At 48.9% G+C, this 25,485-nt stretch overlaps 6 protein-coding genes across 7 annotated transcripts; 4 read left to right on the forward strand and 2 right to left on the reverse strand.

Moving 5' to 3' along the window:
- The first annotated feature begins 24 nt into the window (after window positions 1-24).
- On the forward strand, window positions 25-2,511 carry LOC9662625 (CBL-interacting protein kinase 23). Its single transcript, XM_024664387.1, has 14 exons — window positions 25-351; window positions 409-471; window positions 534-605; window positions 672-779; window positions 837-917; window positions 985-1,038; window positions 1,088-1,213; window positions 1,265-1,354; window positions 1,410-1,526; window positions 1,591-1,719; window positions 1,767-1,883; window positions 1,931-1,987; window positions 2,046-2,120; window positions 2,183-2,511. Exons 1-14 carry the CDS (start codon window positions 178-180, stop codon window positions 2,258-2,260), a joined length of 1,341 nt encoding a protein of 446 aa, XP_024520155.1. The 5' UTR covers window positions 25-177; the 3' UTR covers window positions 2,261-2,511.
- Window positions 2,512-10,515: 8,004 nt separating this feature from the next.
- Window positions 10,516-12,267, reverse strand: LOC9662873 (pentatricopeptide repeat-containing protein At4g02750). The gene has a single exon (XM_024664413.1). It carries the CDS (start codon window positions 12,265-12,267, stop codon window positions 10,516-10,518), a length of 1,752 nt encoding a protein of 583 aa, XP_024520181.1.
- Window positions 12,268-12,294: 27 nt separating this feature from the next.
- LOC9662874 (protein MICRORCHIDIA 1) lies at window positions 12,295-15,781 on the forward strand. 2 transcript variants are annotated; one of them, XR_002991000.1, is made up of 20 exons: window positions 12,295-12,582; window positions 12,675-12,749; window positions 12,835-12,869; window positions 12,948-13,026; window positions 13,078-13,164; window positions 13,217-13,292; window positions 13,367-13,445; window positions 13,504-13,641; window positions 13,714-13,815; window positions 13,864-13,959; window positions 14,010-14,162; window positions 14,221-14,307; window positions 14,362-14,413; window positions 14,467-14,578; window positions 14,628-14,883; window positions 14,933-15,000; window positions 15,055-15,274; window positions 15,328-15,427; window positions 15,490-15,578; window positions 15,632-15,781. XR_002991000.1 is itself a non-coding variant. In XM_002990564.2 (19 exons), the coding sequence occupies exons 1-19, from the start codon at window positions 12,348-12,350 to the stop codon at window positions 15,495-15,497; spliced, it is 2,058 nt and encodes a 685-aa protein (XP_002990610.2). In that variant the 5' UTR covers window positions 12,295-12,347; the 3' UTR covers window positions 15,498-15,630. The 2 variants fall into 2 exon arrangements, 1 of the variants encoding a protein (XP_002990610.2); XM_002990564.2 differs by lacking the exon at window positions 15,632-15,781 and having other exon boundaries at window positions 15,490-15,630.
- Window positions 15,782-15,788: 7 nt separating this feature from the next.
- LOC9662628 (nitrate regulatory gene2 protein) lies at window positions 15,789-20,813 on the forward strand. Its single transcript, XM_024664494.1, has 4 exons — window positions 15,789-18,572; window positions 18,646-18,854; window positions 18,937-19,160; window positions 19,220-20,813. Exons 1-4 carry the CDS (start codon window positions 17,081-17,083, stop codon window positions 19,974-19,976), a joined length of 2,682 nt encoding a protein of 893 aa, XP_024520262.1. The 5' UTR covers window positions 15,789-17,080; the 3' UTR covers window positions 19,977-20,813.
- Window positions 20,814-21,311: 498 nt separating this feature from the next.
- On the forward strand, window positions 21,312-22,901 carry LOC112342491 (pentatricopeptide repeat-containing protein At4g02750-like). Its single transcript, XM_024664414.1, has one exon. The coding sequence runs from the start codon at window positions 21,312-21,314 to the stop codon at window positions 22,899-22,901; it is 1,590 nt and encodes a 529-aa protein (XP_024520182.1).
- Window positions 22,902-23,417: 516 nt separating this feature from the next.
- On the reverse strand, window positions 23,418-24,907 carry LOC9662629 (F-box protein At5g46170). The gene has a single exon (XM_002990618.2). The coding sequence runs from the start codon at window positions 24,693-24,695 to the stop codon at window positions 23,589-23,591; it is 1,107 nt and encodes a 368-aa protein (XP_002990664.2). The 5' UTR covers window positions 24,696-24,907; the 3' UTR covers window positions 23,418-23,588.
- Window positions 24,908-25,485: the final 578 nt, after the last annotated feature.

Genomic DNA, 25,485 nt, shown 5'->3' on the forward strand with positions numbered 1-25,485 from the left:
ACCCTTCTCTCCCCTTTTGGTTGTCTCAAAGAGAGGCGCAAATGGTGAAGTCTGTGGGGAAGAAATCCAGGGTGAGGCGGCCGTGCGCCAGGAAGCGACCCAAGGATTCTAGTTAGATTTCGCGTTCGCGGCGCTCGATTCCTCTTCTCCTCGATTTTGGGGGAAATTTTTCTAGCTATGGGCACTCCCAGCGGCATCCAGACCCGCGTGGGGAAGTATGAGCTGGGGAAAACGATCGGCGAGGGTACGTTCGCCAAGGTCCGGCGGGCGACGAATCTGGAGACTGGCGAGCAAGTCGCGATTAAAATTCTCGACAAGGAGAAGGTCATGAGGCACAAAATGGTCGAACAGGTTCGTGTTTGTGACTAGTTCTCCTCGATTTTGGATACAATTCTCGTGATCTCGCAGCTCAAGCGGGAGATTTCAACCATGAAGCTAGTGAAGCATCCAAATATCGTCCAGCTCCATGAGGTACACTGGCATTTTTTTGCTGTAACTTCCCTCTAACTTACACGCGGAGTCTGTGTCACCAGGTTCTAGCCAGCAAGACTAAAGTCTACATCGTTCTAGAGTATGTCACTGGGGGAGAACTCTTTAACAAGATTGTGAGTGTTCTTCTTCTTCGCTAGTTCTTCGCCCCCTTTGTTCTCTATCTAATGCCAAGCTCCCAGGTGAAACAAGTCCGAATGAAAGAAGAAGATGCGAGGAGGTATTTCCAGCAGCTCATCAATGCCGTGGACTATTGTCATAGCCGGGGTGTGTATCATCGCGACTTAAAGGTGCCATGATAGCATACTTTTCTTTGTCCCGAGATTTCTTTCTGACTTGGATTCCAGCCGGAGAATTTGCTGTTGGATACGAATGGAAACTTGAAAATCTCTGATTTTGGGTTGAGTGCGCTTCCACAGCACCTTCGGGTATGAATTTTTTTCTCTTTCTTTTGGTATATTTTTGTGAGTGGATTTGCGTGGTCTTGGTTTGCAGCCCGACGGCCTGCTTCATACTACTTGTGGCACTCCAAACTACGTTGCCCCTGAAGTAAGTCTCTTTTCTTAGCTTGATCATTCGTCACACTCTCTTCTACCAGGTTATCAACAACAAGGGGTACGATGGGGCCACTGCGGACTTGTGGTCGTGTGGTGTTATTCTTTATGTATTGATGGCTGGCTTTTTACCCTTCGACGAGTCCAACTTGATGAATTTGTACAAAAAGGTATGAATTTTTTAGTGACAGCACGTTGAAAATGTTTTTTGCGCGGCCCAGATTTTTCGTGCGGATTTCAAGTACCCAAAGTGGTTCAGCAGTGGAGCAAAAAACTTGATATCTAGAATTCTTCATCCAAATCCAAAATCCGTAAGTTAATCTGCCTGTCCTTTTCCTTTATCTGAATGCATCGGGTGGTTTGCAGCGTATCAAGATTCCTGAAATTCTCGAAAACGAGTGGTTCAAGACGGACTACAAGCCAGCAAAATTTCTCGAGGAAGATGCTGCTCATCTGAAAGATATCGAAGACGTTTTCAATGAAGTAAACGGCCACTTTGTTTTCCTTGTCGGGATTCTCGTGCTCAATCGCGACTAATGTTTTGCAGGAGCATCTCGTCAAAGAAGAGAAGAGAGAGCTGAAAAGGCAGGAGTCAAAGCCAGTGCTAATGAACGCTTTCGAGCTGCTGTCGATGTCGTCGGGCCTCGATCTGTCGGGTCTTTTTGAGAAACAAAAGGTACACGCTTAATCGTCTTATGGTTTTTATCTCACGCAACGTTACAGGAGCCTGTCAAGCGGGAGTCTCGATTTGCTTCCGTCTGCCCAGCGAATCAGATAATATCAAAGATTGAAGAGGCTGCGCGACCTCTCGGGTTTGATGTTCGCAAACAAGACTACAAGGTGAGACCAAATCTCTAGCATTCCTGTGATAACATCAGAGTGGACAGATGAAGCTGCTTGGATCGAAGTCTGGAAGGAAGGGGCAGCTCTCAGTAGCGACGGAGGTAAGAACACGAGAATCTAATCAGTCGCTCAGCCAAAGATGAAACTTTGATTGCTCAGGTGTTTGAAGTGGCACCCTCGCTTTTCATGGTTGAGATGAGGAAAGCGGGAGGAGACACACTAGAATACACAGCGGTAATGATGCTAGAAGTGGTGTTTCTTCATTGGAACTCACATTGTATTGCTCGTTTGGTCAGTTCCACAAGGATTTGTACGTCGGGTTGGAAGATATTGTTTGGAAGAACGAGCTGGAAGTGGAAAGAGGAGAAAGATAAAACTCCATTGCTTCCAAGGACGCGAGGAACGGTCACGATTTCCCATCAAGAACGAGCATTGCTATATTCAACGAGGAAGAAAAACACGGTATACAAAAACCGATCACTCACCTGGAAGATCGAGAGCTGGCGGTACGCCATCTCTTCCCCGATTTGACATTGTTTCGATTCATACAAGACCGGGACGCATAAATTTAAGTGTAAATTTTAAATGTGTGAATATTTAACCTAAATTATAATAATTTAAAACTTATAGCCCTAAATTATACTAATTTTTAAATTACAAAATCATTAATGCAATTGTAGGTATGTTATTTCCCATTCACATCATTGGTAGAATGATTGTTCGAAAATCTCCAGCAGCAGGGAAGGGCACCTGGGGTGCAGATCAAGCTGCAGTTCGTTTTGAAGCTGCGAGGCGAAGGAACTCCATGGCATCGTGAGATACTACCATATTCATCGTGTAGATGGAACATGAGTTTGGCAACAACACCCCAAACTGCATCATAGGGGACGAATACACTTGCGAAGTCGTCAAGAAGCTGGACTTCGTTGCAAAATTAGACCACAGACAGCGCTACCCAGGCACGATCACGAAATGGCCAACCACACCACCACCCGTCTACTGGCTCAAATGCGACGATACAGAACACGGGATGGGCACGCCAACCCACATGGGAGGCTATACAACATCGCAAACTATGTCAGACGAAGGAATCAGGAAATGGTGGAACCAGCTGCGCAGAACTCCAAAAGATGGTGACCAACTCCACTGACAATTCCAGAAGGTGGCATGATCCACACCAAGCGTCCAAGAAGAAGAGTGCCTGTCCTCATTGACGAAGTAGAGACGAACTCAGGAATTTGCCATGCGACATCCCACTGACCTATGAGAAACAAATTCAATACCGCCGGTGGCTCCAGATGTGTACGGCTACTCCTCCAGATGCTGAACACGCAATGAGAAGATTTTTTGAGGATGCATTCGTCACCTTTTGTTCTTAACGTGTGCATGCGTGCAACGGCCGGCTCAAGATCCAAAGGAAAAAGAGGTGAACACACAATCTACATCGAAAGCAAACTTTCCTCCTCAAATCTTTTATGACTCTTGATTATGACTCTTGACTTAGAGAGACCTGATGTTTAAATTTGAAGTCTAGCGTTTAAATTTTTTGTTGAAATGAATTGTGGCTTGGATCAAAATTTTGCGAGCCCTTGGGCAAGCAGATGGCCTGTGCTAGATCTTGGGCAAGCGCTCGATCAAGAATTTGGGAATCCTACAAGAAAGTTTTCAGCCATTCCCAGAACAAGAACAACCTTAGAAGACATCTCCACGGATGAGAAGTTTCTTACCATGCCAGTTCCTGCAATACCTGGACAAAATGAAAAAGCAATACGTACTTATTTCGTTTCCAGTACTGTGGAACAGCGAAGTACATGGAGCCGCAGGTGATGGAAGAAATCACCTCCAGTGCGATGTGCTTCTCTGTACCACAGTACTGTGATGCCAAAGTCTTCCTTGTGCATCTCAAGGAAGAGACTCAAATGGATCCTCGCCCATCGTCGCCCACCTCGCCAGATAGGGCGGATCGAAGCCCAATTCTCTCTGGAGAAAACCCTAGACAATGCACTGTTGCTTTAGTAAGAGCTAAATACTAAAAATAGACCCTCGGGCTAAGTTTGGACCTAGCTTCGACGGCTGGGATGATGTAGACGGACGGTGGAGATGCGATCACAATTTAGTGGATATATGCTCAAATATTCTAGTATATTCGAGGAGTTAAAAACAAAACCTGGACGAAAATGTCGGCAGGCAAAGGCACGCTCAAGCTGTAAGTTTTTCCACATTCACGGAGTGTCCGCTATGGTGTTTCAGCAAGAAATGAAGGTCCCACCCCTCGCAGCAGTCTTCCTCAACATGCCCAAAGCACCGCACCCACAGCTGCAACAATCCACCAATGACCAATCCCTCGCCAAGCGCACTTCAAGCGGGAGAGATCAGCGTCAAACAGAGACGAGGAGTCACGGCAACCATCACGCGGGGATCGTCACTCAACCGATAACTCCTCCAGCGATCGTCGTCACCGTGTCATTCAACTGGGATCTCAACCAAGGAACACGTCCTCAAGGAAAAAAACGCCATTGCCGGCAGCAACGGTCACACGAGAAACTACTATTCAAACATGGCAATGGCTGATGCATAGCACAACACCGCCACGACACTGGCCAACACCAACATTAAGCCCAAGATCCCCACTGTTGGATCCCAAGACCCAGTGCTGACCCTAAAACTACGGGCGAGGAGAGGATTTCGGACCAGAGACGACCACTCAAGCATCACAATGTCAACCGCCAGCGCGCCCGTCAACATGGCCATTACGCCGTAACAGAATGGACTCCACGGCGCAGCACCCCCGCCCAGCGACATGGCTAGAGGACAACCTAAGGGGAGAACAGCCGCATGCGCTCGGAGACCAGGAGCCCCAGAACGTCGAGGGATCACTGAACACTAAGACCCGATCTACCACCAACCAAGGACTATTGCAGAATGAGAGGAGCCCCTCCCATACAGAAATCACTTCCTGCGTGGTTACAACTTTACCAAGGGACCACATAAGAGCTCCATGTACTTTCAACTGCTGAAGTAACGGGTCTGGATATTGGAGACCTGATGGAGTGTGTGAATTGACCACCCACGCTTCAACGGAGAGGAAGTGAACCTGGTTTGGCCGTTACATGTACGAGAGATCGCGAAGTTCTGAATTCACAGCACGGCGAATTCCTGGTTACAACCGGCTATCTGGGGCGAGGGCATGTTTCACTATCGCCAGCATCACCTGGCTGATTTCCCTCTCTGGGCCGGTCTCTGCGAACCCGGTGGACTCCAGGCCGAGAGAGAGACCACGAAGGAGGCCCTCCGGACACTGGGACGCATCATCTTCACCAACGTGAAATCAGTGGTCACCGTGGAGGTTCCAGTCGACAAAAAGAACTCAGCAAGGATCACCATGGGACAACACATGCACGCGCCCCAGTACGTCAACATTCCAGAGCGCCTGAACGTCACCAAGGATTTCGGCGCTTCTGGAACATAGGCAGCAAAGAGAGCACGCCACCACCCGGCACAGAAAACACCTCCATACAACAACAGAAACAAACAGACGACAGAAACGTCCACGGACAGGAATGAGCCTCAAGACTAGCTTTCCAAATACCTGGCAGCTCGAGGGAACGGCACCACAAGCGAGTCAGTGCGAGAACAGCTATGAATGAGGACTAGAAGATTTTGGAGGATGCCGTCAAGCTCCACACTGACGCTGCCGATGAAGCTGGGCAAAAACGAGCAACAAACAAGGCACCGCGTCTGATCCTAGACAATCAACAAGTTACACCCGCAGTCGTGAAACAGCCGCCACCGAAAGACAACAGCAAAGGGCAAAAGGACAACCAGAAACGCAAGGAAATGTCCAAAAAGGTGATCAAGCCAATCTTCCCAACCCTGACCAACTTAGATCCGTGATCAGCACAGCCGTGGCGATGAATGATGCATCTTACATCAGGCCAGCAACAAGAAGCGGAGGCGGGCAACACACCAGTGTCCATGGCACACCACACATACACTCAACCCCAAGCAGGGTCCATCATGACGAAGTAACGCTCCAACACACTCAGCAATGATTGATCATGCTCCAAGCCCAAGTGCGAGCCCAGAAAAATTGCCACGCAACAGCACTGGCTGCAGGGAACCAGATCAAGAGCACTACAAGATTTAAAATCCACCATAATCTTTACAACAAGCTCAAAGATCTTTACGTACTCTACTTTTGTAGCTGATTTTGGACTGCCCTAACGCCACAACAACAAAATGCGAAGGAAACAGACAGCACAAGCCGGCACATTGCAGTGACGGTGACAGTGATGGTGGAGGCAGTAAAGGTGATGACATCGGCAGCTTCTCACACGACTGTGGACTGGGTTTAGCGGAATATGGTCATCGCACTAGCTGAAACATGCAGAGCCGATCCCTGAACCTCCCAAGCTTCAACACACACAGCACATCCATGGGATGAGAAAATGAAGACATAGTCATCTACATGATCTGGGGCTGTAGTCATTAAATAAGACGAAGAGAAGCACTAATTGGCCTGATGGATAATATAAAGAATTGTTATCACTATTGAGAATTTTTTATATTAAAATATTTTTATATCCTAAATGAATGGTCTAGATTAAAACTAATTCAACAGTTGTAAAAAACCCACTACAGTCATACACTTAGACCTCAAAATATCCCCTCCTATTAAAAGGATGAAAGGTAATCAAAGTTTTTTAATGGATAGGCTGAGATCAAGAAGAACATCAAGAAGAGGCATTAATGGATTTGTAAGTGGTGTTAATTATTTTTAATCCCTTTATATGAAGTGTTTCAATTGTTCCACATGCATAATTTCTAGAGGATTGGCTTATTGAACATCATACTAAATTTCATAAATTTGTAATCTAATTTGCTACAATATTTAATATAATTCCTTCCAATGAGCAAGGAGCCTTTTAAACAAATTACGTACCATAAAATTGGGAAAATATATTAACACTAAATCATTTATTTTATACTTTATAGGTGAGCGATGATAGAAGTTATAGCACCATTGTTGTCCCACTTGTATAGGGTTTAAATGTTTAATAAACTCTACTTAGACAAGTGAAAGAATACTTTCTAAATACTAATACTAAGATGTAACATCAATAACTCATGATAATAGTCAAGGTAAACTCAACTTTATTAACAATATTAAATTATGACTATATAGGAGTTTATATGGCGCAGCACCAACAAAACTTTACATTGCATATACATATTAAAAAGATGGCAAACAACTATTTCAATCTGAATATTAAAAGTTCATATACTTCACAATTATTCTTTTGAAGCTTCGAACAAGCCCTTCCATCAAACCATCTGACTGTGGATAATGAACTTAATTTGGTTGTATTACTATGTAGGCAAAGCTTTAGATATATGATTTCGAAATTGTTTATCGCATAGGGAGTTTTATGGTTGATAAACAGAATTACCCACATATAAGACAATATCATATTGCATCTTTGACCAATTAAAATACTTATATAACTTCTCAATCACAATTTGATGTTTTATATGCCCTCATAGAATAAGAGAGTCATGATAAGCATGGAAAAAGTGTAGAATAAATATCAAAGGCATTTTCAGTCATAAATAATCATTAAAATCAATTTTAATAAAATAAACAAAGTTGTTCTCAAATTGATCTTGAGTATATAAATGCTAAAACAATAGCAAGTGATGCAAGATTCTCAAACCCTTTATGAAGCCTTTGGATCCATGACTAAACCTTTTAAACTTCACGAACTTTGTTAATAGAAGGTAAATCTTGTTTTGCACCTTGTGGACATTAAACATAAAATATAACAACATTTGATGACATAGAATTTTTGTTTAAAAAACCATAAATGCTAAAACAACAAGATTATAAAAAGCATCAAAGAAAGGAAAGGAGCTTGAAAAAGAGTAATAACCTAAATTGCTACTAAACATTTATTCTATGTTATAAAGTAGTTCACCTCCATTATTTATAATGTATGGTTGATATATGCAATGAGATGACATTAACTATACACAATTGTACTCTTTTGCATTAAGATACCCTTAAGATTAATATTTGAAACATCCACACACAAAATGACAAATTTAATGCAATCAAGATATACCAAAATTGAAGGATTTGTTAATAGCTCTTTAAGATCTATAAATGCCTGTTTATAATCCTTAGACTAAATGAAAGAGATTTTGAAAAACTTTATATATATTTGTATGGTTCTTGGATATTATTAGAAGGTGATCATGATATGGTTACTTCGTTATTGAAGCGAAATAACTTGGCTGATTATACATTTCCTTGATGTTTGCTCATAAAATCTTAATATTTTTTGGAGACCATGACAAAAAAAAACTTTGATTGGATGAGCATTGGAATAAGATGATGTATTGCAATCTTAACCCCAAATGATAAGTCAAATTTTGAGAGATCCTTCATAAGTTGGTCAAGTACTACAACACAAAGACTATTAAATAGCTCTAAAGAGTAAAATGGAAATATAAAAGGAAGTAATGAGGAACAAAAGTGATGGAAGCAAAGGTAAAAATAAAAGGACGAAAGAGAATAAAAGTGAGAGGAATAAAAGAAATATGAAAAAGTATAAAACAAATGGGAAAAGCCTCAAAATCACATTTGGCATAATTATGCCATAAAAAATTTATACTAAAGATGAGGTCAAAAGCTTAACTCATCATCACTTGCAATAATTGAAGCTAAAACTTGAGATTGCCCACATACACAACTAGATTTGCTTTATCCTGTGCATAAGCGTATGTAATGAAAACTGGCTCTATTGCATGACACAAATATAGATGCTAATGTATGGCGACAGACTGAGTAATAAAAGATAAACTTGAACTTATATGAACCAACATAGAGAGAGATTTTTTGTTATAAAAACAAACTTAGAAAATAAATACTAGATGAATTGGTGCAAAGTGAACTACTCAATTATACTCCTGAAAGAATAATGGAGGGGCCACTAACTTATTTGTAGAAGGACCCTCAATTACTCGCATGACTCCTCGTTTTTCAAAAGAATTTTAGTATTCAAACCTTCCATCATAGTAGCACTAACAAAATGTTGTTAATGTTAATGCTTCCACGAGGATGCCAATCCAAAAAATACCGATAACATTGATATGTGTGGCCAACTTTATTACATGCCCAATAGTAAACACTATGGCCATGACCATGTCCTCGCCCTTATCTTTGAACATGAGCAATAGCAGCATCAACTTTCATTGGAATAAAACTATTTCCCACAAAAAGTGGAAGTAAAGGATATATAGCAAGAAGTGGAAAAAGTGATATCTTATAACATTGCACCAGTTAAAAAAAATCATTTAGAATGGTTAGAGTAAGTGTATGTACAAATCTCACAAGATTTTGATAAAGCACTAACCACAACATTCCTAACTTGATTCATTCTGACATATTTGGCTTCATATAAAGTAAAAGGTTTCGAAAGTAAACACCAAATTACATCATTGACTCAAATAACTTTTAATGAAAACAATGCAATTGTTAGAAAGTATCATCACAATCATCAGTATTTTTAAATATGCACTTGAAGACATTTAGAAGAATACTCAAATTCGCACAAATGGCTACGTTAACACCATTTTACCACTACAATGCCACCCTTTGGAGACATAAGAAACTCACGTAAACATTGAATATTATCCCAAGAATGATAAGTAATAATCACCATAAAATGGTTGAACTAATAGTTCACATTATTCCTATGGAAGAACTTTGATTGGATGTAAGGATTAGCAGTAAGAGCAAAAGGAATTGTACCACGTGCTATGAATACCATTATTAATTGAGTTTGATTGTTTAATTCTAACCATATAGCATTTAACAATTGCACTACTTACTACTTTAGAGTCAAAGGAAGAAAAGGTTACTAAAGATGAATAAAAAGGAAAAAGACCAAAAGAGAAGAAATTGAAAAAGTTACAAGTAAGATTTGGATAATACAAAAACTAAATCTTAACCAAAATCCCAAATCTAAATGAGTCACTCCTCAAAGATAATCAAAATTGCCCCTCACCTCCACTAATGTGACTACATAGAATATAAAAAGGGAATACAAAAGTATATATATTAATTAACCCAAAAATTTTAGGTTATATATAAGAGCAAGTGGTTTGAATTCAAATTAATCTCACTAGTATCAAAAACTCATCACGCTAATATTAGTATATGCCACTAATATTAGTATATGCCATACATTTAGACCTCACAACACCATTAATTTTACATATAAATTCTATTTCAAATTATGCCACTATATATTTTATTAATAAACTATTTAGTTTTAAGATTGTAAAAATATTTTAAATAGAAATGGAAATTATTACATGAAATTTTCCCAAGTTTGTTTAGTGTCTAGAACCTTCATTTTTCATTGTTTAGATGAGGAAAGCAGGATGAGACATATATAGTTCCTTTTAGAACTCACATTGTTTTGTCTGTTTGAGTCTGGTTGAAATATATAGTTTGGAAGAAGAGGAGAAAGGAAAATCTCCATTGCTTCCAGCGACTCAAGGAAGGGTCACGATTTCTCATGAAGATCACCCTGGTCTTGTATGAAACGAAACAATGTTAAAATCAACGATTGTTTGTTTTCTCTTCTCTTTCTGGAGTGATCGGGCGAAGGTCCACCCCATCGATCCTTGCAGCGTTTGCGAGGACAATGTAGGCCGGCCCATTGCGCGGCTCGAGCTCTAAAACATTCTCCACGGCGAGCCTCCTGCGCTGGAAATGGCCATAGCTTTTGCACGAGCTCTTGCAAGAGCTCAAGAAACAAAGCCAGTCCACGGCGTCGGCCACGTACGGCATGCCCGCCACCAGCCCGTACGCATCGTCGACGTGCCCGGCTCGCCCCAGCGCGTCGATCACGCAGCAGTAGTGCTGCTTGGATGGGCGCAGCCCAAAATCCACGCTCATCGACCCAAAGCACTGCCTCGATTGATCGACCCGGCCGTCGCGGCTGCAAGCCAGGAGGAAATTCGTGAAGCACGCGTCGTGGGCGAGATGATCCCACGCTTGCATCTCGTGGAAGACGCGGCGGGCATGGTTGGGAATGCCGGCTTGCGCGTGGGCCGTGAGGATCGTCGCCCACGCGATGAGCTCGCGCTGGCCGTGGGGCATTCGATCGAAGATCTTCTCCGCGCTGTGGAGCTTGCCGGCGCGAGCGTGGGCGACGAGGATGGTGTTCCAGGCGATGGCGTCGCGATCGGGCATAGCGGCGAAGATTTGCCTTGCCTCTTGCAAATGCCCTCTATCGGCAAATGCCGCGAGCATGGCGGTTGAAAGGATAGAATCTTTGCAAGGAAGAGAAGAGAATATCTGGCTAGCGGCATGTAAATCCCCATTACTGGCATATGCTGTAAGAAAAGAGCTCCAAGAAGAAAGGCTGTGGACCGGCATGTTGTCGAGTATGCTCTTTGCGCACTGCAGATGCCCGTGCCTGGCATATGTATTGAGCATCGCATTGCAAAGCGCTAGGGTTTTCTCTGGCGCTCGATCGAAGAGGTGCTTCGATTCATCGATCCGGCCGCTTTCGCCAAAGGCAGAGAGCATCGTCGTCCAGGAAATCAGGTCTTTCTCTGGCATCGCAACGAAGATCTTGGCGGCCTCGTCGACGATCTTGCTGTGCGCGGCAATGAGAGAGTTCCAGGACACGAGATTCTCCTCCGGCATCGCGGCGAAGAGCCTGGCGGCCTCGATCGGCTGATGGGAATACGCAGCGATGATGGAATTCCAGGAGACGAGGCTGTGCTCCGGCATGCGATCGAACGTCATCCTCGCGTCGTCGACTCGGCCGGCGTGGACGTAGGCAGCCAGGATCGAGTTCCACAGCACGAGATCCCTCGCGGGCGCGCGATCGAACGCTTCCTTGGCTCGATCGAGCTGCCCGGCGCTGGCGAACGCCGTCACAATGCAGGTCAGGGAGATCAGATCGTGCTGCGGCATCGCCTCGCGGAAGAAATCCTCGGCCTGGTGGATCATCCCCCACAGCTGCGCGTAGGCGCCGAGCATCGAGGTCCAAGAAACAAGATCCCTGGCCGGCATCTCGCGAAATATCGCCGCGGCGCTATCCAGCCGCCCCGCCCGGATGGACGCCGCCAGGATCGAGTTCCAGGACACGAGATTTCGATCGGGCATGCGCCGGAAGATCGCGGCGGCGAGGTCGAGCTCCCGGCCGCGAGCGCAGGCGGCAAGGATCGCGTTCCAGGCCACCAGGTTCCAGGCCGGCATGGAATCGAAGGCGCGCATCGCGTCCGGCAGGGATCCATTCCGCGAGTGGTGGCCGATCGCCTCCACGGAAGCGCGGATATTGTGATCGCCGCGCAGCATTCTCGAGGGCAGCGATGTTATGACATAGGTAAGTAGCCGTTTGTTCCAGGGTTCCACCGATAGTAGGGTTGGGAGGAGGAATGGGGGGAGAAGACAACATGATCGATCTTACCAGCGATGACGATGACGATGAGGTGGAGATCATCGGCTCCATCTCCTCCTTCGTCAAGATTGAGCCAGTGGACAAGAACACACACGTCAAGGTAGAGCCAGCGCCAGTGCAGTGCTCGGGGGGAGAGACATCCGACTCTTCCTTTCGGCATTTCTGGAGGGCTGGAGACTACGAGACCTCCTCTTTCGGCATGTCTGTGCAAGGTAAGTGAAGAAAAGCTCTCTCTCTCTCTCTCTCTCTCTCTCTCTCTCTCTCTCTCTCTCTCTCATGTTTCAGTATTGATCGGTGGTCTCAGGTGGCATGGATCACGTCCGAGTCCATCCCAAGTTCCTACATTCCAATGCAACTTCTCACAAATGGGCTCTTGGAGGTGTGGCTTTTGTTCTCCTTCTTTATACATACATTTCCCTTTCGCTTTAAACTAAAAGGGAGCTTTCATGTCCTCGTTTTTGCAGCCATCGCGGAGCTTTTGGATAATGCCATTGACGAGGTACATTCTGCTGTTGTGCTTGGTGCTTGGTTAACTCTTCGTTTTTTTTTCCTTTCCTTCACGCTGCTTTATTCACAGGCAAATAACGGTGCCACTTTCATCAAGATCGACAAAGTGACCAATTTTCGTGACGGAAGCCCTGGTCTTCTTTTCCTAGGTGTGAGTTTTTTTCTTGCTGAAGCCAGAGTTTACGTGCTTGCCCTTGCAGACAATGGAGGTGGTATGAGCCCCGAGAAGATACGTCAGTGTATGAGTTTTGGCTACTCCCAAAAATGTGCCAACGCAATCGGCCAGTGTAAGTGGCCCTGGACTCGGTCTCTCCTTGCCTGATTTGTCCTTGCCTGCAGATGGAAATGGATTTAAGACGAGCACAATGCGTCTAGGTGCGGATGTTATCGTTTTAACACGTTGTGTCCGTGACAGGTTCGCTTTGTTTACTCGCTTTCGACACGAAAGTCTGGATTATTTGGCTTTCTTTTTCTCTCTTTTGTTTGCAGCGTTACAACACAAAGCGTTGGACTACTTTCATACACTTTCTTGAGAAAGACCGGTCGTGGGGATATTCTAGTTCCAATGGTTACTGTCCATAACATGAGCGAGAAATTGCGCTGGCTAATTTTTTATATTGTCTCAGGTGGATTACGAGCGCGTATCAGGATCTCCTGGACATGTCAGCAGGGTGATCAGAAGCACTACAGAGGACTTCGAGATGAACCTGAACACAATACTACAGTGGTCGCCATTCTCCACCGAGGCTCAAGTTTTGGCGCAGGTCTCTCTTTCTATTTTTTAAGTTGATTCCAGTGGTCCATCAAATAGCTAATTTCAAACATGTTACCTGCAGTTCGAAGATATGGAGTCGCCTCACGGAACCAAAGTGATCATCTACAACTTGTGGTTGAATGATGACGGCGTTTTGGAGCTCGATTTTGACACGGATCCGCATGTACAGTTTTGTTTTTCATCTCCAACTGACTGGATGGCTGTTTAACAGGATATAAAGCTCCGCGAGAATGGAGCTAAGTCGGATGCGCGGGCTAAGGAGCTACATAAAAAGCATCTTTCTTATCAATTGCGATACTCTCTCCGGGTTGGCTTACCGAAGTCGTGATTCCCATCATGCTCACCGATCCTTTCCAGGCTTATGCGTCGATACTTTACCTCCGACTGCCATCTGGCTTCCGTATCACGCTGCGAGGAAAGCTTGTGGTCCATCATAAAATAGATGACGACCTCAAGTTTCCTGAATACATTATGTATAAGCCTCAAGTCGATGGCATCACTTCTGGAGAGGTTCACTTGGATTTATGTTTGTTTGTTTGATATTCTTCTTTTCTCTGAATTGTTTCAGGTGGTTACATGTATTGGTTTTACAAAAGAAGCGCCTTTGCTGAATGTTCATGGATTTTGCGTTTACCACAAGAATCGCCTGATAATGGTACTCAGTAGTGCTGGAGTTGTATTTGTTTATTTGTTTGTTTTTGCTTGGCAGCCATTTTGGAACGTATTTCACGACAATAGCAGCAGAGGAAGGGGTGTTATTGGTGTGTTACTGATGAAGTTCATAAAGACATTGCTCTCTCACAATTGTTTCCAGGGATTCTTGAGGCCAACTTTATTGAACCAGCTCATGATAAACAAGATTTTGAGAAGACTTGTTTGCTGTTGCGCCTGGAAAACAGGCTGAAGCAAATGACCCTCGAATACTGGTAGGCTGCTGGTTTTCGTTTTCTGTTTTTCAGTGGACGAGTTTTGCAGGAACACGAACGCTTCGAGGATTGGTTACCAGACGAAACCGAAGCAGAAGAGGATTACTTATCCTGCTCCTCCTCGTCTTCTGCGACGTCCAGAACCTGTGCCTGAAGAACCCGATAATGTTTCCGACGAACGCCCTAGTGAGCAGCCTTATCCCGATGAAGAGCGGCCCACTATCTCAAATGCGAATGAAGAAACTCCGGGAAGGAGTTTACGCAAAAGAACCCGTACCGTTGATTATACAGAGTGCTCCACTGAGGTAATTGTTTCATATTACTTGTTTTACAAGAGTTGCCGCTTGGGACCAGGTCCCAGAGGAGCGAGAACGTGAAGGAGCTGAAAGAGCCGAAAGAGTTGCAGGCAAACGTTGTCCAAAGTTAGTAACACATTATATCATGCCTCTATTGTATTGAAACGCGCAAGACTGTAGATGCACAGAGCTGGAATCCAAGAACAAAGAGTACGAGAGGGAACTGGCCGCGAAGAGTTCCGAAACGAAAGAGCCACCAGATTACGCAAAACAGCTGGAAGAGTTGGAGCTGAAGAGCTCGAGCCTGGAGAAGAAATGCCAGGCCCTGGAGCGGGAGAAAACAGAGGCCGAAAGCAGGTGCATGGAGCTACAGGTGCAGAACTTCGCACACCTCGAGAAGGTACATCAAAGCTTGACTTGTTCGCAAGTTTCACAGCCTTTTTCCCTGTGTAGGTGAGCGCTCTGGAGAATGAGCTGCTGCGGACTAAAAACAAGTACATAATGCTGCTGATGACATCAGGCGAAGGAAGAGGAGTGGCGGCCGTGAAACAAGGTAAGAAAACCCGTCTCTTGCAGATTTTGACGCTACGCTCGTTGTTTGCTTTGCTTCCGCAGAGGCATAGGGAGCCGGCTCTAAGTTGTCCATGGCGATACGGTGAAATCGAAATAACACAAGAGTCATTGCAACAGTGTTTGCAGCGTTTGTAAGTTTTCCTTTGCAATCTGGAACTTAATGTGTTTAGTTTCTGGATGCAAGAAAGAGCAAAGCAATCTCCAGCAGGAGGTCCCCGTCAAAACTGGCGTGAGTGTTTTTGACACCGACAAAAGCCTACGCGAAAGAAGAACTACATTGCTAGCTGCTGCTTTATACGATGCGGGGGAAAGCTAGAGGGAACCAAGTTCAACGCTACGCATACAATTGAGCCTTCTACGCGAGTCAGTAACGATCTGACATGGGCAACAACGCAACAGGCGAGGCATGACACGTCCAAGCGACGAGAACACACGAACGCGTGCAAGGACGATTCGGGGACGAGCCTGAGGAATCGAGGAATAGTTCGCGTGCCCTTTGAGTTGGAGCAAAGGACCCCGCCCCGCCCTCTCTCGAGACCTCTAAAGTTAAGTTTTTTTCTTCGTGTTCTTTCTTTTTTTTCTTTTTTTTTTGTTTCTCTTGCAGCAGCCCCGCAGCATCTCAAAAGCTAGAGACTCCCCCGGCAATCAAGCAACGGCAGCAATCAGATGCGTCAACACGAAGGACAGAATCGATCAAAGCGAAGAAAAAAAGGCGAAGAAAATCGAGCGAGAGTCGCCCGGGAAACTAAAGTTTCTCCGTGGGATCAACGAAGTGTCAACCGGGGGTCTGATCCTCCGCGCCACGTGGCGCGATGGCGAGCGTTGGATGGGAACATGAAGCATTCCCGACGAGATAAAAATAAAAGGCGGTAAGGAAATAAAAAAGTGAAAAAAAACTTCCAGGTCCTTCCAACACAACACGCATAGCATATCGCATCGCAGGGAGAAATGTTTTACCCCGCCGGGTTACGCGGGTAAAGAAAGTCCAAGGTCTAAAATCTTTGGCGAGAATCTTTCCGGGTTAGAAAATCAAATTTTAGGGAGTTGGGGAAAATCGACCCACATTTACCTACTTTAAACTCTCGCGATAGGACGCAAGAGAAAAAGAAAAATTAGGATGAGAGAAAGAGGAAGAGGGTTGGATCGAAGGAGAAGGCGCCGGCCCTCGTAGAGCTCGGTCAGTCTTCTCGGGCTCTCGCGATCCATCGGGCAGTCCGAGAAGAAGGAAGAAAGAGAGGGAAAGGGATAGAAGAAGGAGCTCAAGAAGAAGCCCAGCTATGGAGTCAACATAGGCGACGCGAAAGCGAGCAAAGCAACGAATCGCTACTTCCTCGACAGGTTCTTTGCTTGTTCTTCCTCTTTGATCCTCATCGCCGGCGGCACGCGTGTGTCTTGAGCGTTTTTCCCCGAGAGATTCGAGAATGGGCAGTGGGATATGGATTCTTCTGTGGAGAACTAGCGGCGGCCTTGGCTCTCACTCGCTCCTCTCCAATCCCACTTGAGGGAGAGGTACCAAGAGGGTTTGCTCGAGCGAGCGACCTATGGTGGAAGACGAGCTGGATAGATAGGTAGCGATAGGAACAAAGATTTCTTTCTTGGCAGCCAAGGAGGAAGGATAGATAGGGGATAGATCATGGGGTGCACTGGATCCAAGGTCCAGAACGAGGCCGGGATTTCGCGCTGCCGGGCACGCAAGCGCACGATCAAGCACGCGGTGCGATGGCGCAACCAGTACGCGCTCGCCCACACCGACTACCTGGCGTCGCTCAAGAACCTTGGCGGCGCATTCAAGCAGTTCACGGATGGCGAGTTCCGGGACCAGCTCTCCTCCGCCTCCTCCTCCTCCGCCTCGGCCTCCTCCGCCTCCTCCACGCCCGTGCCGGCCACGCCCACCACGCCGCCGCTCAAGAACAGCAAGAAGCCCGAGGACGAGGAGGACTTCTTCGTGGAGGAGATCGTCCGGCGCGTCAAGCTCCGCCCCATGGCGCTGCGCAGCAAGCCCGCGGATCCCATCACGGTGGTGCTGCCCAAGCGCGGCGGGGACGACGACGACGCCTACCAGCGCTACATGGAGGCGGATGCACCGCCAGATGGGCTGTACAGTGACATCCCCCAGCCCGGCAAGCCGCGCGGTACTGCCGGCGGTACGTCCTCCGCCTCGGTCGCCTCGGCCTATCCCGTCTCGGACAACTCGGACTACTACTCGGGCTACAATTCGGCGTATATGATGCAGCAGCCAGACTCGGCGCCGTCGTGGGACATCTTCGGGATCTTCGCGGTGCCGTCGATGATGCATCCGTTCCAGCAGGTGGTGGAGGAGGACGAGGAGGAGCTCAAGCGGGCCATGGAGGAGGAGGACATTCCTGCATTGGAGATGGCGTCACCGCCGCACAGGCGGCGCGAGGAGTCACCGCCGCACAGGCGGCGCGAGGAGTCGCCGCCGCCGTCGGCCAAGGCCAAGAAGAAGAAAGTTGCCGAGGAGGAGGAGGAGCGGGAGGAGGCGGCGAGGAAGAAGGCCGAGGCCGTGGAGAAGGAAGGGAAGCTGGAGAAGGCGAAGAAGAAGGTGGTGGAGGAGGTGGAGAAAGTGGTGGAGAAAGTGGAGAGATTGGTGGAGAGGGCCGAGAAGGGGACGCAGACGCACAAGCCGGAGAAGAAAGACAAGCAGAAGGAGATCGTGGTGGAGGAGGAGCCCGAGATGGACGTGGCGGAGGAGCCGCCGCCGGAGAAGTTTAAGTTCCACCACCCGAAAGAAGAAGACCAAGAACACGATCGCCACCACCACCATGAAGCTGCTCGAGACATGGCCTCGAGCTCTGGAACTTCCGGGGACGATATCAACTTCAAGATCGAGACGGAGGGGTACAAGAAGCTCGCGGAGGCGACCAAGAGCTTGTACGAGGAGGACGAGGCGTCGACGTCTTACAAGGAGACGGACGTGGAGGCGGAGGCTCCCCCGCCGCCACCGCCGCCTCTCGCGTCGCTGGGGCCGAAAAAGGACCGGGAGCTGTGGGACGTGCTCCGGGGGATCGAGAAGGAGCTTTTCAAGGCGTCCAGCTTCGGATCGGATGTTTCTCGGCTCCTGGAGGCACGGAAGAATCACAGTCATAGTTTCTTGGATACTCGAGGCAAGTACACTTTGGAAAGAGAGAGGTTTTTGTGATCAGATCACTGATCGCATGTGTTTTGTGATGTGTGTAGGACTGACTGAGCGGTCTGCCAGAATCTTCCGTGCGATGTCACGGTCGCAGTTCTCGCCGAGGTCTCATTTCTCGTGGAGCGAGGACTCGTCCAGCGACGACTTTGCCGGCAGCGTCTCGACGAAAGGTGGTGGCGGCGGCGGCAGCGGCCATGCGACGACGCTGGACAAGCTCTACGCGTGGGAGAAGAAGCTGTACGTGGAGGTAAAGGTGAGAAAGGCTTCCCCCTCGTCACGTCTTTGCCTAGCGTTTGGGTTTTTCTCTTATTCGTGTTCACCAAAGTTGGTGGCAGGAAAATGATTCCATCAGCGCAGAGTTTGAGCGCAAGTGCAAGCTGCTCAAGAAGCTGGACGCGCGCGGGGCGAGGGACGAGGCCATCGACAAGACCCGCGTCGCCATCAAGATGCTGGAGACGCAAATGCAAGTGTCCATGCAGGCCATGAAGGCCACGTCCCAGTCGATCCAGGAGGTCACCGACCGGGAGCTCTTCCAACAGCTCAAAGAGCTGCTCGAAGCGTAAGCTTTCGTGAATGTATAGATGTTCTTACGCAAGTTCAAACTTTGGTTTCTTCCAGGACCATGATCATGTGGAAGAACATGGACGCTTGCCACCAGCGGCAGAAGAACGAGGCCAACCGGCTCAAGGGGGCCGGGAGCTCGCCGCTGGAGGCGACGAGCAACTCGCATAAGCAGGCGACGGTCCAGCTCGAGGTGGCGCTCAACGAGTGGCAGCGGGGGCTGGCGTCGCTGGTGACCAAGCAGAAGGAGTACCTGCGCAACTTGAACTCGTGGCTGCGGCTCAGCATCTACACGCCAGACCGGAAGTCGGACAGGCGGCCCCCCGTGCAGGCGCTGTGCCAGGCCTGGACCGACGCGCTCGAGCGGCTGCAGGAGCAGGAGCTGGTGGAGGCGATCAAGAGCTTCGCGGAGAAGATCCACAACATTGTCCGGCAGCAGGAGGACGAGACGCGGGCGCAGAAGCGGGCCGAGTCCATGGCCAAGGAGCTGAGCAAGAAGTCGTTGGCGCTCAACAACTTGGAGAAGAAGCTGGCGGCGGAGACCAACACCACGCCGGAGGAGACGCTCAAGGAGAAGAGGGACGCGCTGCAGGAGAAGAGGGACGCGCTGGAGGCGTTCCGGCAGAGGGTGGATGAGGAGAGGGACGGGTTCACGCGGGCGATGCAGATCACGCGCAAGATGACGGTGGGGATCCTGGAGATGGACTTGCCGGTGGTGTTCAGCCGGCTGGCCGAGTTTAGCAGCGCCTGCTCCCACTGCTACCGCGAGCTTGAGCACAAGTCACGCAACAACGAGCTCGACACGACGGAGTGAGGATATAAAACTTCAGCTTCTTCCCGGAGGCTCTCTCTTTCGGATGGATACGGAAGCTCCATTCCCATATCTTCGAGGCCGCGCGGCTCGAGATCCAGGAGAGGCCGTGAGAGGGAAAAGGTGGCGCAGGGGGAAAGGCTTTGAAAGCTTTGTGCTTTGAGAGAGGGGGAGGGAGATATTCTCTCCCACACGCCAAGCAAAGCAAGGCAAAGCAACGCAAGGCAAGGCGAGCAGAAAGAAGCTTTTTTGTCACTCGGGCTGTGAAGAGGGCAACGAAGCCAGGCTAAAGTGAGGTTGAGTACAAAGCTTGGAACAAACAAGGTGACAAAAGCAGCCGAGATTCCTGCCAGGGACGGGGCTTGCATGCGCGGACCTGGCGATTTTTCTGCGGTGGGATCCTCCTCTCTACTACTGGACGAATTCGAAGAGCTCTGGATCAAAAGCAGGAAGAGATGGAGCGATGGAGGAACGAAAAAAGTGACAGGCAAGCTGGCTGGCTCTGGCTATGGAGGAGGGGGGCCATTTTCGTTTGTTTGTTTCGTAGCTTTAGTGGTGGTACTACACACTCTCGAACTCACTCATGCTAACCCCATTCATCGTTTTCAGCTGATCTGAGCGGAGGTTTTTCTGTTTTTTTTTTTGCTGTTCTTCTCATTCTCTTCTCTTCTCTTCTTGGGGATTTGGTGCTGCTAGCGACGGGAGCTCTCGCTCGATCTCTAACACCATTCGTTACCGAGTGGCCGCGGTGGGGCTGGTTGTACAGTGGAAGATTACAATGTGGTTTTTGCCAAGCTCTGGATCATGGGAATAAAACGAAAGTTTTTGCAAAAAGACCAATCTCTTTCTCTTGTCTCTTTCTTTGTGTTTTTGTTTTGAGCTTCAAGTTGGGCGATGCCGCCGTAGATCTGGAGGGCGGGACGACACCGACTTGATGTGCACATTGCGGAAGAACAGAGAACGGAAAAGCAAGGAGGGGTACTTTTGTTTGGAGAGCATCTCGTGGAGGTTGTGAAAAAGATGGCGAAGAAGTGGGGTTTCTATGCTAGCCTACCACTGTCGCTGCGAAATCAAAGTGGTCACATCCCAAGTTGCACTGATTTTCTATGAGAAGTTTCTCATTGAATTGGATTCAACTTGGCGATGCAATAATTCTTATAAACCGAAAAAGCCAAAGCAGTTGACGAAGTTGACGCTGGCATAAAAGGTGAAAGAAATTCTAAAAAAGTTAACAGTCAAAGAAAGTCAAAAACCATTATAGAACATTTTCCTTACGTTAAGAACTAGGGCACAGCATGTGGAGAAGAAAAATGTTGGTGAAAGCGAACTCTTTAGGGAATGGACCAATGCATCAAGCTTATCAGATCGTGTGGGTCGCTTGCGGAGGCGGAGGATGCCCACTCGCGAGTCTCCCACCTCCGGGAGATCACTGCATCCAAATCGCTCCTCCTCTCCAACATGATGATCCAGGCTTACGCGCGGTGTGGCAGCTTGGATCGCGCTCGCCGGGTCTTCGATTCCATCCCTGCAGCGTCCAGAGATCGCTACTCCTGGGGACTCATGCTCTCTGCCTATGCCCAGAGCGGCAAACTCGACCAGGCGCGGCAGCTGTTCGTGGCCATGCCGGAGTGGAACCTGGCGGCCGTGAATGCGATGCTCTCGGTGCTTGCCCGGCTCGGGCAACTGGACGAGGCTAAGAGCCTGTTTGATTCAACGCCGGAGACCGACGAGATCACTTGGACTAGCATACTCTCAGCTCACTCGCGCAGCAACGATATCGAAAACGCAAGGAAACTCTTTGAAGCTATGCCGGAGTGGAGCTTAGTTTCGTGCAATGCTATCCTCGCAGCATTTGCCGCGAGTGGGTATTTGTCTAAAGCGAAAGCTGTTCTAAGCGAGATGAAAGAAATAAATCTAGTGTCGCTTAACACAGTACTTAATGCGTACTCTAAGCACGGATTACTTGCTCAAGCTAGAACCTTCTTTGAGAATATGCCGGAGCATAATCTTGTTTCTTGGAACTCACTACTCACTGTATATACCCAGAAGGGGCAAATTTCCCAAGCGATGGATCTCTTCGATCAAATGCCGGAGCTGGATCTCCTGGCCTCGACCTCCATTCTATCCGCTCACGCCCAAGCCGGAAACCTCTATCAAGCAAAATATCTCTTTGATTCAATGCCCGCCAGGGACGTGGTTGCATGGTCTGCTATCCTAGCAGCCTATGCCAACGCCGGCGATCTCCAAGAATCCCTCTCGATCTTCGGCCAGATGCCCGAGCACGATCGCTTCTCCTGGACCTCGCTCCTCATCGTGCTCGCCCACAACGGATTCGTCCACGAGACGAAACAGCTCTTCGACTCCATGCCAGAGCGCGACGCCGTGTGCTGGAACGTGATGATCGCGGCGCTGGGGCGCAAGGGCCTGCTGGACCGCGCGCGCCAGGCGCTGGATCGAATGCCCGATCCAAGCCTCGCGGCCTGGAACGCGATGGCAGTGTCGTGCGCGCAGCATGGCGCCCACGACCGCGCCGCGCGGATCGTCTCCTCCATCGCCATGCAAGGCCTCGAGCCCGACGACATGTCCTTCATCTGCGTCATGCTCGGGATCACGCACCGCGGCGACGCGAGCTCCGGCATCCATCTCTTTCGATCGATCGCCCAGGACTTTGGGCTGGATCCTCCCAGCAAGCAGCTCCACTGCTGCGTGATCGATCTGCTGGGACGGGCGGGGCGGCTGGACGAGGCCGAGGAAGTGATCCACAGCATGCCGTTTGAGCCCGAGTTCCAGGACTGGCAGTGCTTGCTCGCGGCTTGCAAGAGCCACAGGGACGACGATCGAGCGGCACGCATTGCAAAGTATCAGTCCTCGAGCCGCGCGTCCATCGCGAATGCCGCGCCATATCTCATCGTCGCGAGCATGGCTTAGAGGTTTCTTGGCTGGACGAAAGTTGGCAACTTATCAAGCTTTGGAGCTTCTATCTTGCGTGACAATTCAATCGTGCATAAACATCGGCACTTTGGCCGCGCGATCCAGGTATCATGGAAAAGTTGGCACGTCAAGCTTGGACTTCTCAAGGAAAGATCTTCTGTGACCATTCAATCTTGCGTGGGAATACATCTTGAGAAGTACTCTAGAATATTATAGATATCAGACTTTGGCCGCGCGCGATGGAGCGTTTCATCTGGCTGGAATTTTGGGAACTTCTAAAGGAAAGATCTTCTGTGACCATTCAATCTTGCATAGAAATGCATCTTGCCAAGCACTCTAGAATATTATAGATATCACGGGCCATGGAGCATTTCATCTGGCTGGAATTTTGGGAATTTCTAAAGGAAAGATCTCTGTGACGATCTTGCATATCTTGCATGAGAAGTACTCTAGAAATCAGTGGCCACTTTGGCCGCGCAATGGACCATTTCATCTGTAAAGTTGGCTGGAATCTTTGGAACTAATGAAGGACAGATCTTCTGTGACGATCTTGCATAAAAATACATCTTGCATGGAAGTACTCTAGAATAATTACAGATACAGTGGCCACTTTGGCCACGCGAAACTTTCCATGGGGCTTTTCATCCACTGCCGGATGAAAGAACCATGATCCAGTCATTCTCGTCAGAAGGAATTCATCTCCAGCAAGTAAGTCCGGCGCCTCGCAAGCAGGCAAGCGGCGGTCTTGAACGGCTCCCCGAAAGCTCGAGCTATGAAACCATCGTCCTCCTTGGTGGTCGGCCGCTCGCTCGGCCGAATGGCCACCAGCGTCACGCCTTTCATGGAGCAGCCATTGGGGAGGCTCAAGCTCGGCGCGTACCAGAGCTTCATGTTGAGATCCGGTACCTGCGTCCTGCTCGACGACGCGGACGCCGCCACCGGCTTGTCCCTGAAGTCGTGGAGCTGCCGCTTGCTCATGCACAGCAGCCCCTGATCGTCCGCGTCCGTGAGAACCAGCGTCTCCAGCGTGAGATGATCCGAGATGATCTGCTGGAGCAAGTAGTGCCGCGCTGAGGCAGCGATGAGCGAGCTGATCGTCCACACCACCCGCTTCTTCAAGCCCCCGTCGGTGTAGAACGAGTCCGGGATGCATCCGCCATCGCCACCCTCCTCGGGCTCCTCGAGCTCCTTCGCCGCTGGCCACTTTCCATCGGCCTCCACCATGGACGCGGCCCCGAGAATGACGCAGCTCTCCAGCGTGCTCCCAAACTCGGCCTTCCACTTGAGCAGCACCCCTTCCTCGATCCCGAGCTCGCCACCGGGGAGCTCGATCCTCAAGTGGCGGATCACCTTGAAGCTCTTGAGCACCTCGCTGGGGGAATGGTGCGAGACCTCGGCCAGGACGGCGCTCTTCCTCGGCCCCAGGAAGTGCTGGAGGAGCTGGAGCGGCCTCACGAAGCTCCCGAAGACCAATCGCATCAGCTGGCCCAGGAAGCCTTTGCTCTTGCCGCTCAAGTTGCAGTCCTCGCCCGAGATCACGCAGTCGACCTTGACGGTCACGTCCTCGACGTGGGCGGCCAGCGCCTGGAATCGCTTGGAAACGGCGCAGCACCTCCCCAGCACCTTGATATCGCCCACCTTGTTGAGGATCAGCACGAGGAGCGAGTCGGGCAGCTGGTCGAAGCAATCCGTACCGCAAAACCCTGGAGAGCCCTCTCCTTCGCTGTCCGAGCTGGGATTCACCGCCTCCCACCATCCATCCTCCTCCGAGTCGAGCATCGCGGCGAACATCGCTGGGCCGCAGCGTAAACCTGGCCAATCCGCGCGGCGGCGATAGGCGGCTTGTTCTATCGCCGCCGCCTCCGCATTCCCGGATTCTAGGAGCCGCCTTACCGCAAGATCGCGTTGGAGATCGAGCGCGCTTTCCCTAGCCGCCGCGCGCCACTGCTCCGTGGTTAGCCCTAGCCCGAGGGGACCTCGGTTCCACTGACAGAGCTCGTACACCCCAGCACCGTACATAGAAAGCCGTTAGGCATCTGTCTAGCTAACGGATCTTTCTAGGCCGACGGCTCGGATACCGCCACGTCAGTCACATTCTCTCTAGATATTTCTTTTTTCCAACTAACGGCTACCTCAAGTTTTTTAGGGCATGCGCACAGTTTAGAATTAAAGTGAAATCATAGAAAATCTTCGTTCTTTTCGGATCACAAGTGGATTGCCGCTGTCTCTTTCGATTCTCGATTCTATAATCACAAGTAAAACCCTTTGGAAGATCTGGATAGAGTAGCAAACGCTCAACTAGGAGCCAGTGGAAAAAATCCCTGCTCCTCCAAAATCCACCCATTGAGCTCGAATCTCCACGCGCCCACATTTTTCCTTGCAAGATCCTGACCCCCGGATCTCTTCCAAGCGATTTCTTTATCTAGGGGATCTAGCAAGGGCCCTTGTAGTTTCAACGCTCCAATCCAAAAGATCAAACTCCTCCCGCCACGAAAGTGGTCCCTAGAGCTAGGGCTCCACGATGACGGAATGTTCCAAAACCCTAATTCCTTGTCACAACGCTGCTGCGATCCATCCATGC

This window comes from Selaginella moellendorffii, unplaced genomic scaffold, assembly GCF_000143415.4.
Source record: "Selaginella moellendorffii unplaced genomic scaffold, v1.0 SELMOscaffold_110, whole genome shotgun sequence".
Taxonomy (NCBI): domain Eukaryota; kingdom Viridiplantae; phylum Streptophyta; class Lycopodiopsida; order Selaginellales; family Selaginellaceae; genus Selaginella; species Selaginella moellendorffii.

Excerpts from the sequence above, each read along its gene's own strand:
- LOC9662625 (XM_024664387.1), top strand. The coding sequence starts at position 178 with ATGGGCACTCCCAGCGGCATCCAGACCCGCGTGGGGAAGTATGAGCTG. Across the intron at positions 352-408 it reads GGCACAAAATGGTCGAACAG|CTCAAGCGGGAGATTTCAAC; the intron begins GTTCGTGTTTGT and ends GTGATCTCGCAG. Across the intron at positions 1,884-1,930 it reads TTCGCAAACAAGACTACAAG|ATGAAGCTGCTTGGATCGAA; the intron begins GTGAGACCAAAT and ends CAGAGTGGACAG.
- LOC9662873 (XM_024664413.1), bottom strand. The coding sequence starts at position 12,267 with ATGCTGCGCGGCGATCACAATATCCGCGCTTCCGTGGAGGCGATCGGC.
- LOC9662874 (XM_002990564.2), top strand. The coding sequence starts at position 12,348 with ATGGGGGGAGAAGACAACATGATCGATCTTACCAGCGATGACGATGAC. Across the intron at positions 12,870-12,947 it reads TGGATAATGCCATTGACGAG|GCAAATAACGGTGCCACTTT; the intron begins GTACATTCTGCT and ends CTTTATTCACAG. Across the intron at positions 13,960-14,009 it reads AATTGCGATACTCTCTCCGG|GCTTATGCGTCGATACTTTA; the intron begins GTTGGCTTACCG and ends GATCCTTTCCAG.
- LOC9662628 (XM_024664494.1), top strand. The coding sequence starts at position 17,081 with ATGGGGTGCACTGGATCCAAGGTCCAGAACGAGGCCGGGATTTCGCGC. Across the intron at positions 18,573-18,645 it reads TAGTTTCTTGGATACTCGAG|GACTGACTGAGCGGTCTGCC; the intron begins GCAAGTACACTT and ends TGATGTGTGTAG. Across the intron at positions 19,161-19,219 it reads CTCAAAGAGCTGCTCGAAGC|GACCATGATCATGTGGAAGA; the intron begins GTAAGCTTTCGT and ends GGTTTCTTCCAG.
- LOC112342491 (XM_024664414.1), top strand. The coding sequence starts at position 21,312 with ATGGACCAATGCATCAAGCTTATCAGATCGTGTGGGTCGCTTGCGGAG.
- LOC9662629 (XM_002990618.2), bottom strand. The coding sequence starts at position 24,695 with ATGTTCGCCGCGATGCTCGACTCGGAGGAGGATGGATGGTGGGAGGCG.